This window comes from Tiliqua scincoides, chromosome 2 (genome assembly GCF_035046505.1).
Source record: "Tiliqua scincoides isolate rTilSci1 chromosome 2, rTilSci1.hap2, whole genome shotgun sequence".
In the NCBI taxonomy this organism is placed as follows: Eukaryota; Metazoa; Chordata; class Lepidosauria; order Squamata; family Scincidae; genus Tiliqua; species Tiliqua scincoides.
In genome coordinates this window covers 80,074,369-80,090,082 of record NC_089822.1, presented here as the reverse complement: position 1 = coordinate 80,090,082, position 15,714 = coordinate 80,074,369, and the positions used below count along the sequence as shown (strand labels likewise).

At 45.0% G+C, this 15,714-nt stretch overlaps 1 protein-coding gene across 1 annotated transcript in view; it reads right to left on the bottom strand.

The window, feature by feature from the left end:
• Window positions 1-6,416: 6,416 nt before the first annotated feature.
• Window positions 6,417-15,714, bottom strand: part of SH3GL2 (SH3 domain containing GRB2 like 2, endophilin A1) — a 117,361-nt gene continuing 108,063 nt past the window's right edge. The window contains exons 8-9 of the mRNA XM_066615003.1: window positions 8,490-8,614; window positions 6,417-6,995 (exon numbers count right to left, since the gene is read on the bottom strand). Of these exons, the coding sequence (XP_066471100.1) occupies window positions 6,796-6,995; window positions 8,490-8,614 (325 nt within the window). The 3' untranslated portion in view covers window positions 6,417-6,795. The remainder of the gene's footprint in view (window positions 6,996-8,489; window positions 8,615-15,714) is intronic.

Sequence of the window (15,714 nt, the reverse complement as noted above, 5' to 3'; positions counted from 1 at the left end):
ACTTTCAGAACTATGGTGAAGTACCTGAAGTATCAGAAGCAGCAGTGTTGGTGGTCAGTTGCTATTACTGCCACGGATGCTGAGCAGTGTCTCAGAGCCCAAGCCTAGGCATGTCTACTCAGAAGTAGGTCCCATTATAGTCAATGGGGTTTACTCCCAGGTAAGTGCGGATAGGATTGGAACCTAAGAGCCCGATCCTGAGCTTGCTCCGCCAGCAGTGAGTGTTGCAAATGTGCCGTAAAGCATGTTTGCGGCCCTCAGCACCGATACTAGCTCAGCGCTGTCTGGTGCTGGGCTAGCGCTGATGGATCACTGGTGCTCTGCTCCTCGGTGGTCGCACGGATCGCTGGGCGGCAGAGAGGTAGTTGGGGTGTGGGGGAGGTGGGGAGGAGGCATTCTGGGGTGGGGGAGACAGAGGGGAGAGGAGGAGCTGGGCCAGGGGAGGGAGTGGGGCAGGAAGGAGGTGGGGCCGGAAGAGCTCTTCTTCTCCATATCCAGAGCCTCCATGTTGGGCCACCAGCCCAACACAGAGCCTCTTCATTCTGCGCCAGCCCTGATTACTTAGGTCAAATATTCAAACATCATTTGAATCATTTTATGAGTGATGTAGAGATTGCGCTCTCTGGGTGGGCCGTGGTACATCATCCACATGTGGGATTAATATAGATTACGAATAGAGGGAAAGGGACATTGTTACTGTTTTGTACTGATGTTCTCTTATATGGTTATACATTGCACATAAGGCTGTCCCTGAACATTTAATACATGTACAAAGAACCTGTTTGCACCATCTGTGTAACTGATATTTGGCTCTCACACAATTTTCAAAATTGTAACTCTCCAGATTATGAGATCTTAGTTCATTGAAGCCTCAGGATATAAGCATACTTTCCTTCTCTTCAGAAGCTTTTCTCTTGCTTTAACTTCCTCAGTGGAACAAACGTGCTTTCCAGCAACACTAAATCCGGAGAGCTAAAAATGAAACCCGGCAAGCTGCAAAGTTTAAAGCACACGGCAAAGCCAAAGGAAACCCAGCCAGCAAACCAACTGGCCACCTAAACAGCGCTTTATTATTACCGTGTGGAAGTTTGGAGACGTTTCTGCAAATGCCAGACAAGAACACTAAAATAATCTCCTGGACTTTCCCTTGCATATGCACATCCGTTGCCAAGCTTCTGTCAGTCGTATCTCCTTGCTCAAGAGTGAAGTATTGCTGGCTTGCCCACCACTGCAAACAAGGAACAGCTGGATGCACCTTTCATACAAAGTAATGATTTTACAAATTCTAGCCCTTCACAAGGTTGATAGAGAAATGGATAAATGGAGTGCTGGTTTTTCATACACTTTTTAGTTGGCGAGTCTTTTGGGGACAAGGAGCCATTCCACTTATTTGATTTTCTCTGTAGACTGCTTTGTGAACATTTTTGTTGGAAAGCATGAACAGGTCCGTCCTTAATATCTGCGGGCAATATTGCTGGACCCTCCTGCAGACACTGCAACCCATGGATAGTTAAATCCGATGACTGTGGGACAACACGGCCTCCAAACATGACAGGAAAGTCATTCTGGTCACATCCAGAGCAGTTCCGAGGTCCCCAGAAGCATTGGAAGGGCACTTCTGGTTTTCATGAAAGGGGGCCTTTCCGAGACCTGTAGAGGCCACACATTACCTCTGTGGGTGTCAGAAAGTCTCCAGGATGCAACTGAAACAAGGTTTCGGTCACATCTGGGATGTCGTCAGTGGGTCTTTGGCCATGAGTTTGGAACTCACAGTGGGTCAAATCTGCAGGTCCCAAATCTGGACCTACCTGTATAAATATATATTTTTTATTATTAATAATAATAGTACTGCACATGTAGGCAGCTCTCATACCCTTAAAGTCTATTCCCACTACAAAAACTTTTAATAAATACTCAATACCACAAATAAATACCACTGTAGGGAGCATTTCACATTGTAATGTTGCAGAAGTCACCTCCCCATGGTTTCTTCTAAGGGTGTATTCTGACAATGTCTAAAAGGAGGAAGCACTTGTGAGACAAAAGATAGGGTTCTTTTCCACATGAATGTATTTTTTGGGGTGGGGTGGGGTGGTGGGGAGAGCCACTGTTCACATGGGAAGGAACCACAGTTCATCCTGCCTAGGTGATTCCTCTGTCCAGAGTTTACCAGAGCAGCACAGGAATCAGCTGTGCATAAACAGTTTCCACATCTCTGCAGAAATAAATATATTAATCCAGCTAGCATAATGGGTGTTTTGTCAGTACATACAATTTAAGTATAGATGATACAAAGACAATGATAATGACAGATTTTTCCTTTGTAACGTACAAAAATTGTTCACTTGGAATCCATTTTTCAGAGTTACTCACCAACATTGTGCAATGTATATGGTTTCTCTCCCCAGCTAGAGAGATACATCTGCCATCACTGGAGATCCTTTCCTTTCTCCTGTACCTTCAAGGATAAAGGACTATTTCATTACCATTCAAGTCACATTGCTAAGTCAACACTAATTTTATTTGAAACAGAAACAATATAAAACCAAGTCAGTTATTTAAAAAGTATCAGGAGGATAAGGGGGTGCTTCCCAACAAACACTGGAAGTCCTGCTCCTGACAGTTTTATTGGTTCTACATCACCAGAAGTTCCACCCCCTATGTGACTAAAAATGCCACCCCACAGGAAATCATTTCCACCCTCTCCCACCCTATGACACCAATGCTCTCCTGCACTAACACCATGACCGGAAATTATGTGCATAGGGCATCATTTCCACTCCTTCCGATTTACTCCGATTCTGGGGGTTCCTAAGAGATTAAAAGTACCATGTGACCATTTATGAACTCACCCCACTTGGGACCAAGGACATAGCCAACTCTCCACGATTCTGAGCAGGAATCTTTTTCTAGGTCACCTACCTGAGATCCTTTGCCTGGATATGCTCAGGACCGAATGGGGAGACTTTTCCATTTGAAAGCATGTGTTCTACCACTGGCTCCTCCCATTTTGTGAAGGCTAAGTATGTCCACCCTTGACTAAAAGCACATGTATTTTGCACTCAGATGGTTCCCCACACCAAAATCAAGTCAGCCTTTGGTAGTATCATAATTCTAAGTCACTCTGAACAGCTGTTCGTAGTGGACAGAAATCAGCAGTGGTCACTCATTTGAGAGATACGCCAGCTGATATTTTGGTATTAGAAAGATTTTTGCATTTACCTTGTCTGAAAAGGTTCATATGTCAAGTGGCTTCTGGCACTTCTATTACATTTACAGACTGTTTTGGAAGCCGGCATAAACTGGAGGCATCTGAATGATTGAAGGCAACAGAACTTTCCAATGACAGGACAAGGCTGCTGTAAAGGATAATAGATGCCCTGGTGAGCAAACTGTGATGCAGACTCCATAGGAAAAGGAAGTTGCAAAGTATCTGAGATTCAAGATTGCCATTTGGCGGAGCACAGTATAACACTAGTGCAGGATTTCTTTTCTTGTGGCCAGACATAAATACAATGATGAGGTTTACAGTAAGAGTTTCTGTTTTGGAAGAAATCATAAGAAATGTATTCCAAGTTCCTTTTGCAAGCTATTTCCTTGATCATTCCCTACAAGCACAGGACTGACGCCCTGCTTCTGTATGAACACAAGTATCATTCATGCATATCCCCAGCTGCATGAAAACCACTTTCTCATGCTGCCATCTTACACCACTACAGGGAGAGTTTATGCAGATTCTTGTTGTGAGAGGTCCCCTCTCACAACCCAATCCTATTGGGCTTTAATGCTGGTTAATGCTGGTTATTGGGCTTTAACACACATTCTGCCAGTATTAATAGCCTTATGGCAGATGCAAAAAAACACGCTGACAGTACACAAAGGGGCACACTGCCAGAATGCCAGTAGGAAAGTTGGACCCTTCTCCATGCACCAAAAGATCACAGGCCTGCTGACACAGGTAAGGTGGTGGGGGAGGCAGGATGGTGTGGGAGAGGTGGGACGTGGTGGGGGAGGGCAGAACTTGGTGGTGATAGGGGCAGGGAAGGGCAGATTGGCTCCAGGAAGAGGTATGTTCAGCAGCAGCAGTGGCTGCCCAATCTCAAGTGGGTCCCCATTCATTTCAATATTTTATTTTTAATCTATTAGACTTGATGCTACCATGGGATGTGACTGCATTAGGGGAAATGTTACAGACCTGTACTTTTAACAAGCTACTATGTATATTCTTTTAACAATGCTAGTAAATGGGACTTACTCCTGGTAAGTGTGGGTAGGATTGCAGCCTAGCATTGTTAAAAATTTTCCTGCTTGATGATGTAACTTTCAGTCGTGAAATCACTTCCAGTGGGTCCTGATAGATTATCATTCTAGAAAGTGGGTCCCAGTGCTAAATGGGTGAAAACCACTGCTTATACAATTGGTCCATCTTCCTCAGTACTCATGGGCAGTGGTACTCGTGAAGATGCCAGGATCCATGTCAGGCTCCTGGAAGCTCCTGCATGTAAAGTATATGCTCTTCCATTAAACTATGGCCTTAGCTACAACTTCCATGGGAAACTTTTTATTATCCAAATGATCTTCACTTGAAAATCTTCCAGATAGTCAGTATATGAGGGCAAGGGGCGGGGGGAGGGATGGAGGAGGTGGGCCCCAGCGGCACCAGGATCCTATTCCCTCTTTTTTAACCCATCTACTCCTTTTCTCTTCTTGGACTTATGCCAGCAAAATAAGGAGGCCATAGGTGATGAGGTGGCCTACGGAGGTTATAAGCAAAAATATTTTTAAGTAAATATTTTTACTTACCTCCTGTTGGCTGTTCAATTGCACTCCCCACAATAGCATGCAACGAGCACCTTCTTGGTGTAGCTGCATGCTATAGCAAGGTGGAGGATATTAGTCCCATATTGAGTTGTAAACAACAACAATAACTCAGCAACACTGAAATCAATAAGACAAGTGATTCATGACTAACTTTCTTTGGATGTAACTACTTGATTTCACTGACTGGCAATTGTACAGAAGAGGTTTTCCTAGCCCTTCCTGGAGATGCCAGGGATTGAATCTGGGACCAGTGGCATCACTAGAGGGGCATGGGCCATGTGGGCTGCACCAGGTAATGCAAACGGGGGGGGGTGACACCACCACTAGTCAAAATTATCACTCAATTGCTAGTTCCAAGGATATCCAGTTCTTCCGTGACACAAGAACAGTCAGGTCACGGCAGCGAGCAGCCAAATCTGACTGGGCTATCAGAGCAGATTGCTGCTAGACAATACTTATGACCCACAGAGTGTGACTGTGTTCCTCTGTGCAACAATGACAAAATCAGCAACCACAAGGTGTTGGTGGTGGGGAAAAGCAAAGCAACTTCATTCTGGCTAGTCAGTCAGCATTTTTATTTGAAATATCAATGCTTTCCATGACATAGTTTATACATTAAAAGCAGGAGGATTGCCTTCATTTCACATGATCCAATACTGAAGTGGCACATCCAAAGCAGTGCAGGAAGAGTCTGTACAGATATATAAGTATATATAGATAGATAAATAGAACTCTGGGTAACTCAAATTAAACAAACTCTTACAGCAGTTGCCAAAAAGAACAGTGAAATCAGCTGGACAAATCACTGTGCACACAAAATGCAGGAAGTGGAATGAAAAGAAGAAAACAGCAACAATGGCTGGAGACTCTTAAAGAGACAAAGAACTCAAAATGTTTTTGCATATATAGCCACATTTTGCTTTAACTGCTCAGCACAAAGATTTATTATAATTATTATTTAGTCCTCATTGAGGGCAGAATATGCACAAATGATGTTCAAAGAACACAAGGTAGATGAAAATAAAAGTATGTGGTATGAGTTGCTTTTCATTATTATTATTTTAAAGTGAACCTGTAGAATAAGGGCTCTTGGTGGTTTTTAAAATTGTAAGCTTTAATTTATTTTTGTGCCCAGACTTCTACACAAAGTGAAAAAAGTTACATTTATTTATTTCTTTAGCATTATCTAGTTGCTGCTGGCTTTACTATGTACGTTCAAAGTTTCTGAGCAGCCTTCGTGGTCCTATGCTTTGTTTCACTGGCCTGTCTTTTGGACGCTTTAAAACAAAAATTTTACCTGGATACCCATTGTTTAAACAGACATGTCTATAAAAGCTGGGTCTATGCCAGCAGCCGTAGACAGAAGAGGGTGGTAGTTTGTTCGTGGAGAAACTGGAGTGTATGCTATGCTTGTTTCTCTCCAAGGAAAGGACTCAGTCATTTCTGAGATGAGAAGACATGAAAAGCTGGTTAGCAATATTAGGCCTGCATAAGCTGCATCCTTTTTGAAGGGAAAGGTGGAATGACCAAGGATTTTTTTCCCCGCCCTCTTGCTATAGAGAACCAAAATTGCAGTAGAGTGGTGATAGGCTTTATCTTCCCTCATAATCCAGCCATTTCCCCCTCTGTATGACTCACCAGCACCAGCACCAGCACCAGCACCTTCCCTTTCCATTACTGTGCAAACAACATCCCTGCGTGGCAACCATGTGTATAGTGTGAAAATCCCAGTTGCCTGGCTGTGCCACCTTGGGAAGATACCACGCATCACCACTACGCAGCACAACAACACAAAAACGAAGGATTGTCTGTGGGGCCTGACGACTTCTTGAACCACTGCAGCCTGTACTTGTGATGTGGAGTAAGCAGCCATTTTTTTTTCCATTTCACTATTTTTAATAAGCAGTGGTATCAACACATGGACTGGTTTGTTTGGGTTTTTGAGGGGGCTCTAGACATGGTGATTCCGCCATCCTAATGAGGCAAAGGAACAAGAATTTCCACATAATTGATGGGGAAGAAGCCTGACTGGCCATGAAGCATCCCTTCATACCAGTTTTCATCAATCTGGTTAGTGAGGGTAATTATGTCACCCTCTTTAAAACCTAGCTCCCCTTCATTTTCTGGATCAAAGTCATACAGAGCTCGACAACACGGCTGGTCCATAGCAGCACCTACGGAGAAAGGAGAAAAGAGAAACAAAAAGTCTGAGGAGATGCAATGCTGGCATCATTCTTACAGGCTTATATAATCTGATGGCACTATCAATGGTCAGAAGACCACCAGAAGCCCAACAGAGACCTCATGATCGCAAGCAACCCACTTCTGGTGGCAGGGTCTCTGAGAGGAATTTTATCAGGGGGTACAAAGTCTCTTTTGGGCCCCTTTGCAAAGGGGGAGGGGTGAAACAAAGTGGGGGAAGGTGGTGACGGGCAAGCAGAATAGGGGCATGGAGGGATGAAGCAGGGTGAGGGAAGGGTAGAGACAGCGGGAAAAGTTTTTGGAGCCCGGGTCTACCCATCCATGAGGCATCAGTAGTGTCCCCAGTCATGGTAGTATCCCCAGCAGATAGGAAAATGTCAGATCCCAGGAAATTTCTGGGCCCCCTCCTTTGGCTCCAGGGCCCCCCTTCTGACCCTGGGCCTGGGTACAAATTACCCCCTTTACCCCCCTCTCCTAGGCCCTGTCTGGTGGCAAACGGAGCATTGCTTTTATACTTGATCCTGCTTACCGCAGGTAGCAGTGAGTTTCACTTTACCAGTCGTTCAAGCCTCTGTGGCTATTATGATGATTGGGTAGCAGTGCACCCCCAAGTAGCAGGTTGTTTAACCCTTGATGCACACAGCCTAATCTATCCTGTCAGTTTTGTGAACCACCAAAAACTGGTTGGGCCACGGACCCACTGTTTGAGAACCACTGTAAAAAGAATGCTACCTCTTGTCCGGGTTGCTTTGTGAAGCTCACTTTCCACATTCATCATTTCAAAACCATCTGTATTTTTTCAGCATTGGCATAATAATTCATGTACCATGCAGCTGACTTTTATAAGTAAGCATGCTGTTGGAATTCTATCTTCCTGGAATCATTCCATTCATTCATGTCAGTCTCTAAGGCAGGCTTGCACCACTTTTACCCACCCAAAGGAGTGTAACTCACAAGCCTCACAAGAGGCTCACCAGAGTTTCAACAAACCTCACTGAAGGACAAATGTCCACAATGTTATCTAGTTTCAGCAGCAATTATCCTTTGCAGCCATTGCCCTTCATCTTGGCACCTTTGCTGCCAAGACATATGTTCCTGCTATACATAGATATAGGATTCTACACATTATGTTGGGCAACATGAAATAACTCCAGCTATGCTAGCCTGAGCTCCCTGAAAGAAGGATGGGAAAATGTGGGAGAAAAAGACATGAATTAATCTAAAGAAGAAAAAGCATCTGCATGTGGGACTGTTGCCTCTGTTTTCATGTTTTTGGCATCATGCTCAAAGAAGAACATATTGCATGCTGATCACAGCAGAGATCCATGAATTCATCCTTTGGATATTATGCCAGAAATGTGAGCAGTTGATGCATGACGGATTCATGCAGCTGCTTGTTCTGACTCAGCATCATACAAAATTTTGTATTCAATATCCTTCCTCCTCACCTTTTTGCCTCCTCTTACCTGAGGGCTTAGGGGTGGTAGCTTGAGAGATTCCTCCATTGTGCTGAGTATTGTCAGTAAAGTCCAAACTCATACGAGGCTTAGGCTGATATTCTCTTCTGGGTTGAACTGATGCTTCTTTTATCCTGCCAAAACATGAATAAAGTTCATCAGAATTTGACTTAGCTTTTTATCAACAAATCATCCGCATCAAGACTATATAAAGACAAAAACTTTCCCCTGCATTCATATGGACTGGAGGAAATTGGTCAACATACGGAGGTGGTCAACATACGGAAAAATGGCATTTAAATATTATCATGTTTAGCTCCCAGGACAACAAAGTCAAGGCCAAGTTATTATGTAGATTGGATTTTTAAAAGGTTTTATTGCAAATATCAATGAGAATTGATCCTCTTGTGATGCTTACTATTTATATCATCTATATCTATATCAAGAGACAGAAAATAAACAGCCCACAATCAGTGTTTAAAAAAACCCCTGAAAATTCATAAGCTTAAAAAAAAAAAAAGTAAGTTAAAAAAAAATACTTGGTTTCATAGCAGACAGGCAGACCAATGCTATCCCTTGCCAGCCCATAGTTTGTAGCATGTTACATAGCCCCAACAGCTAAAAAACAACAACACTTTTTTACTTAGGCAGCCTGGCGTCCACTGGGTCTCCTCAGATTGACTAAATGCCAGAAAGTGTTTGATATGGTCCCTCACTAAAAGCTGTTGAGAAAACTCCACAGTCAGGGAATAGGAGGACAGGTCCCCTCATGGATTGGGAACTGGTTGAGGACCAGGAAACAGAGAGTGGGTGTCAATGGGCAATTGACAAAAAAAGTGGAGTGAGGTGGAAAGTGGAGTGCCTCAAGGATCTGTCCTGGGACTGGTGCTTTTCAACATCTTCATAAATGACCTGGAAACAGGGATAAGTAGGGAGGTGGACAAGTTTGTGGATGACACTAAACTTCTCTGAGTGGTGAAGACCAGAAGGGACTGTGAAGTGCTCCAGAAGGATCTCTCCAAACTGGGAGAACAGGCAGCAAAATAGCAGTTGTATTTCAATATAAGTGTAAAGTAATACACTGGTGATGGGAACCAAAGTGAAAGGACAGTGGCTTTACTATGCACAAGCAACCTCATGTCCCTCACAACTTGGTACATGTCCAGGTACAATCAGCAGCTGGCACAGGTCTGTCAGCTATGTGCAGTGTGCCCACCTATAAAAACCCTTTCGCACAAGCACTAGCAGGCGTAGGGGAGGGATTGTCGCATGGTTTCTTGCTTTTCCAAGATGGGACAAACCAGACAAAACACAGGCCCACAGTATCGCGTTCAGTGGGCAACTAATGGAGGGTAAATTAATACTCTGTGCAATGGTCGAAGTGGTCAAGATACAACTTATGGAGGTGGTCAATATAGAGAGATTGGTCTCCCATAGTGTATATGCAGTGTCTGTCCATACTGTGAAAATTAGGTCAACTTAATGAGGTGGTCAACTTCGGAGGTTCTACATCTCACTGTCTGAAGAAAGAGAACTCCTAACTTGGCTGCTATTTTGTTTTTGTTTTTCTACTGCAGATGGTGCGGGCAGGGAAGGACATACCACCAATCATAGATGAGCTAAAGTCCCTGAATTCATGTAGTTTCCACAAAGACATACAAAATTTACAGATAGGAACTCATTCACACAAGGCTGTGGCATATAGGTTGTTTTTGCAGTGTGATACAGCACTAAGATTCAAACTCACATACAGGTGTGCCCCCTTATTCACAGGGGTTCCATTCTGGAACCCCCCATGGATACCTGAAACCGTGGATATGGGCAAACACCCATCCCCACTGTCCTAAGGTTATACTCCCTCTGGAGGTGAGGGGACCAAAGCTCCAGAGGGGTCTCTGAGCTCAGCAGAGGCCAGGGACATCTGTCCCCGGACTCTGCCAAGCTCAGACTCCAGGGCTTACCTGGGCCTCCCAATGCCTTAAAAGGCATTAAAACGTCATTTCCGGCTTCTCTGTGAAATTGGAAGTAGCATTTTTTCAGCTGCTGAGCTCAGGCGCTCTTCTGGAGGTTAGGGGAGCAGAGCTTCCTTTGCCTCTGGAGGGGGTGCACACACTGGGGGCCCCACCCAATCCATGGGTAAATGAATCTGCAGATATGGGATCCATGGATATGGAGGCCCCTCTGTGTTGTACCTTCTTCCATCTCATGACCAACCCTGAACATGAACTGTGGGTTGCTTCGTGGAAGAGCACATGCTCTGAAGTCACTGTCCAATTGCATCCCCTGCTGTGTTACAGCATGCAGCAACACCAACAAAGCATGCATTGCATGCTATGGTGGGCAGGGGAGATGAGTGCTCCGACAGCTTTCAGGAGATAAATAAAAATAATCCAAGGTAGGTTACCTGATTACCTATAGATGTCCTTGGACGCACACCAGTCATTTTTCTGTTGTATGTCCAAGGAGAGAAAAAGAAAGGGAAGGCTTCAAAAAGAAGGGATAATATCTGGCACATGCTCCACTCCCAAGTTCCACTCCATGTTCTCCCACCAAACCTTCCCAAAACTCCTCCTCCCCTAAGACATGCCCTCACTGCCAACTTGCTATCACTGATGGAGGCCTCTGGAAATGCAGTTGTGCACAATGCATCGCTGTACATTTGTGGCAGCCTAGAAATGTGCAACGGTGGCCCAGCTTTCACATTTCATACTTCAAAATACATGGAGCAATTGCACCTGTGATCAGGACATCAGTTTTTTCAAACTGTCTGGGAAGTTCAGAAAGTAAAGTGTTTGGGACACTCTGTCATAGAGCCCCTGCTACTACACCTTACAGTTTGATTTCTAAGTCTGTGGGCATTTACTTTTTTGCATGTTCTCCTGTGCAAGCATGATTGCTAGGGACTTGCTGTTCTTTAAAAGGAAAACTGCATTTTTGCTGAGCAATCAAACCCTGTATTAGAAGTAGCATTTGACAAGCGGAGCTAGGACTATATAGATTCCCAGGCTCACTGCACTCTTTGTTGATAGGATGGACTTGTCCAAGGTGCTTAATGTCAACTGCATCTTACTCTGACAACAGAAGAACTTAAGTAAAGGTACAAGTGCTACAAGAAAAGTACAAGACAGTGTACACATATCCTAAATAATTTTTAACACAAAAACCAGCCAACTACATATTATACTCAATGATAGTTAAACTAAGGTACAGCCCAGAATAGATTCATATGGCTTCAGGGTGAACAAGGGAATTATAAACCCAATCATCTATGCCTATACCTATGCCCCAGATAATAAAAGTGAGAAAACTTTTCTTGGTAATTGTTTCAAACATATGATGTCATTATACTTGCCATTGCTTTGGGGAATCATGCTCAAGAAATATGAAGGAAGCCAGAATAACTTTGCCACGATTAGCAAAATTCCTTGTAGATTTTACTTAAAAGATGTATGAAAAAATATTTATAGATCCTATAAATATCTTGGGCTGGCTCATACGTGCAGAGGTCCAGGTAAAACCTCTATTGCATGCTATGGTCTCGCAGGGGATCAAGCAGAGATGCAGAGGTAAGAAAAAAATATTTTTACTTACCTTTCAGTCACATTTTGGGCTTACTCTGATCTGTACCAGTTCTTCGGCTGGTATAAATCCAAGAGGGTCCAAGGGGCATGTTGAGGCCAGACTGGGCCCACAGGATATCAGCAGATCTGCTCCCACTGGTATCTGCCCCTAGTTTTTCCTCAACATGCCTACGGCTGGCCCTGATCCCTGCCCCGATCCTTCCCTGGCTTTGGCCTTGTGCTGACAGAATGCAAGTTTTGTCTGCGCAAGACCCAGATTGGATTCTGCCATTTCTAATTTCTAATTTTCAATATGGAACTGGCAACAGGGAAACTAAGGGCCAAACTAAACATGGGTAACATTGCATTAGAAAAAGGCATACTTATTACTGGAAGTATTTCTTTGAAAAAAAAAAATGGAGAGGGGAGTGCCCTAAGTTGCATGTGATGTATATCTATGTATTTTATTCACTGATGAGTATAACCAGCAAGAATTGGGTCTAAATTTACTCCTGATTTTAAAGGGAACACTGTTAAGATTAAATCACAACACGTCACATCACAGAAGTTATTTTCTGCAGAAGCGCGTGGCCTCTGGGGAACCCAGTGCCTCGGGAACAAACTGCCAGGTAAGGCACCTCGAGTTTAGCATCTGGGCGAGTTCAGCAGCAGGGCAAGGAAGCCAGGGCCCCAGACACTGCCCTTAACTGCCCTTGAGAACAGGGCAGCAAACCAGTGTGGGGTTTTTTAAGTACCCCTAAATAAAAACAAACAAATAAAAAGCTATGCAGTCAGACAGCCAGCAGCAGGGCAGGGGCTATCCAGTGTTCTGCATCAAGTGTAACATGTATGACTATATGCCTCTGGGGCATAAGTCATGGGTGTGTCCTCGGTGCAACGAGCTCCAGGGTCTCAGGGAACGTGTCCGTTCCATTGAAGCCTTGGTGGCCGACCTGGAGAAGCAGAGGCAGGCAGAGAAGGACCATGAGGAGACTTCTGGGGACAATCAGATTTGGCCCAACCTCAGACATGCAGCTCCTCAGCTGCCCGGGTGGGAAGTCTCAGGGTTGGAGGATGTCATCCTGGAGAGGAGGGAAACAATCCCCTAGGGGGGACCCCTTCTCCAGGGGATGGGCCCGTATCCGAATGCACTCAGGATAATCCTCGGCAGGAGGTGGGTTGGGGGCTTCTTGTAGTGGGGGATTCGATTATCAGAAACATAGAGAGGGGTTTTGCGATGGATGTGAGGACCGCATGGCGACTTGCCTGCCTGGTGCGAAGGTTGCGGACATCACTTCTCGTCTAGACAGGCTGGTAGACAGTGCTGGGGAGGAGGTATCAGTTGTGGTGCATGTCGGCACCAACGACATGGGCAACTGTAGCCGGGAGGTCCTGGAGGCCAAATTTAGGCTATTAGGAAGGAAGCTGAAAGCCAGGACCTCAAAGGTAGCATTCTCGGAAGGGCTGCTGTTCCACGCGCAGGGCCAGCTAGGCAGGCAGAGATCAGGGGTCTAAATGCATGGATGAGACGGTGGTATAGGGAGGAGGGGTTTAGATTCGTTAGGCACTGGGGAACGTTTTGGGATAAGCGGGGCCTGTACAAGAGGGACGGGCTTCACTTGAACCAGAATGGAACCAGACTGCTGGCACATAACATTAAAAAGGTGGCAGCGCAGCTTTTAAACTGATCCCTGGGGGAAGGCTGACAGGTGCCAAGGATCATTCGGTTCGGGACTCCTCATCCCTATGGGACGAGGATGGGGAGGTTAGAGAACAACAAGACAAAGACAGAATAGGAGAAGAAATTGGGAATGGTAGCATGATGGGATGTGACAGACAGTTTGGCACAATGAGAGGATGCGGAGACAAAGGAGTGACTAAGCAGCCCATCCTGGGGCATTCCATGTACAAATGCTTTTATGCGAATGCCCGAAATCTCCAAGCAAAGATGGGAGAACTGGAATGTCTGGTGACTAGGGAAAACATTGACATAGTGGGCATAACGGAAACCTGGTGGAATGTGGAAAATCAGTGGGATACCGCAATCCCGGGCTATAAACTCTACAGAAGGGACAGGGAGGGGCGTGTTGGAGGTGGGATGGCCGTTTATGTTAAGGAAGGGATAGAATCCAGCAAAGTAAAGATTGAAGGCGGGTCCAACTCCACCATAGAATCTCTGTGGGTTAAATTACCAGGCCTGAGGAGTGATGTAATACTGGGGGTGTCCTACCGTCCTCCAGACCAGAAATCAGAAGGGGACCTTGAAATGAGGAAACAGATCAGGGAGGTGACAAGGAGGGACAGGGTTGTAATCATGGGGGACTTCAATTATCCTCATATTGACTGGGTCAATTTGTGTTCTGGTCACGAAAAGGAGACCAGATTCCTTGACATGCTAGATGACTATACCTTAGAGCAGCTAGTCATGGAGCCCACCAGAGGACAGGTAACACTGGATTTAATATTGTGCAGTACTCAGAACCTGGTTAGAGATGTCAATGAACGGCCCCTCCTAACCAAGGAATTAAGGCAGACAGAGGTTAAAAGAGATGTTTCAGACCTCATTGATAAATTAAAGATCATTAAGTCACCAGGCCCTGATGGCATCCACCCAAGAGTTATTAAGGAATTGAAGAATGGAGTTGCTGATCTCTTGACTAAAATATGCAACTTGTCCCTCAAAAAGGCCATGGTGCCAGAAGATTGGAGGATAGCAAGTGTCACACCGATCTTTAGAAAGGGAAAGGGGGGACCAGCCTAACATCTATAGGCCGGTCAGCCTAACATCTGTACTGGGTAAGATGGTGGAATGCCTCATCAAAGATAGAATCTCAAAACACATAGATGAACAGGCCTTGCTGAGGGAGAATCAGCATGGCTTGTGTAAGGGTAAGTCTTGCCTCACGAAACTTATAGAATTCTTTGAAAAGGTCAACAGGCATGTGAATGCGGGAGAACCCATGGACATTATATATCTGGACTTTCAGAAGGCGTTTGACACAGTCCCTCACCAAAAGCTACTAAAAAAACTCCACAGTCAGGGAATTAGAGGACAGGTCCTCTCATGGATTGAGAACTGGTTGAAGACCAGGAAACAGAGAGTGGGTGTCAATCGGCAATTTTCACAATGGAGAGAGGTGAAAAGCGGTGTGCCCCAGGGATCTGTCCTGGGCCTGGTGCTTTACAACCTCTTCATAAATGACCTGGAGATAGCGGTGAGCAGTGAGGTGGTTAAGTTTGCAGACGACACCAAACTTTTCTGAGTGGTGAAGACCAGAAGTGATTGTGAGGAGCTTTAGAAGGATCTCTCCAGACTGGCAGAATGGGCAGCAAAATGGCAGATGCGCTTCAATGTCAGTAAGTGTAAGGTCATGCACATTGGGGCAAAAAATCAAAACTTTAGATATAGGCTGATGGGTTCTGAGCTGTCTGTGACAGATCAGGAGAGAGATCTTGGGGTGGTGGTGGACAGGTCGATGAAAGTGTCGACCCAATGTGCGGCAGCAGTGAAGAAGGCCAATTCTATGCTTGGGATTATTAGGAAGGGTATTGAGAACAAAACGGCTAATATTATAATGCCGTTGTACAAATCAATGGTAAGGCCACACCGGGAGTATTGCGTCCAGTTCTGGACACTGCATCTCAAAAAAGACATAGTGGAAATGGAAAAGGTG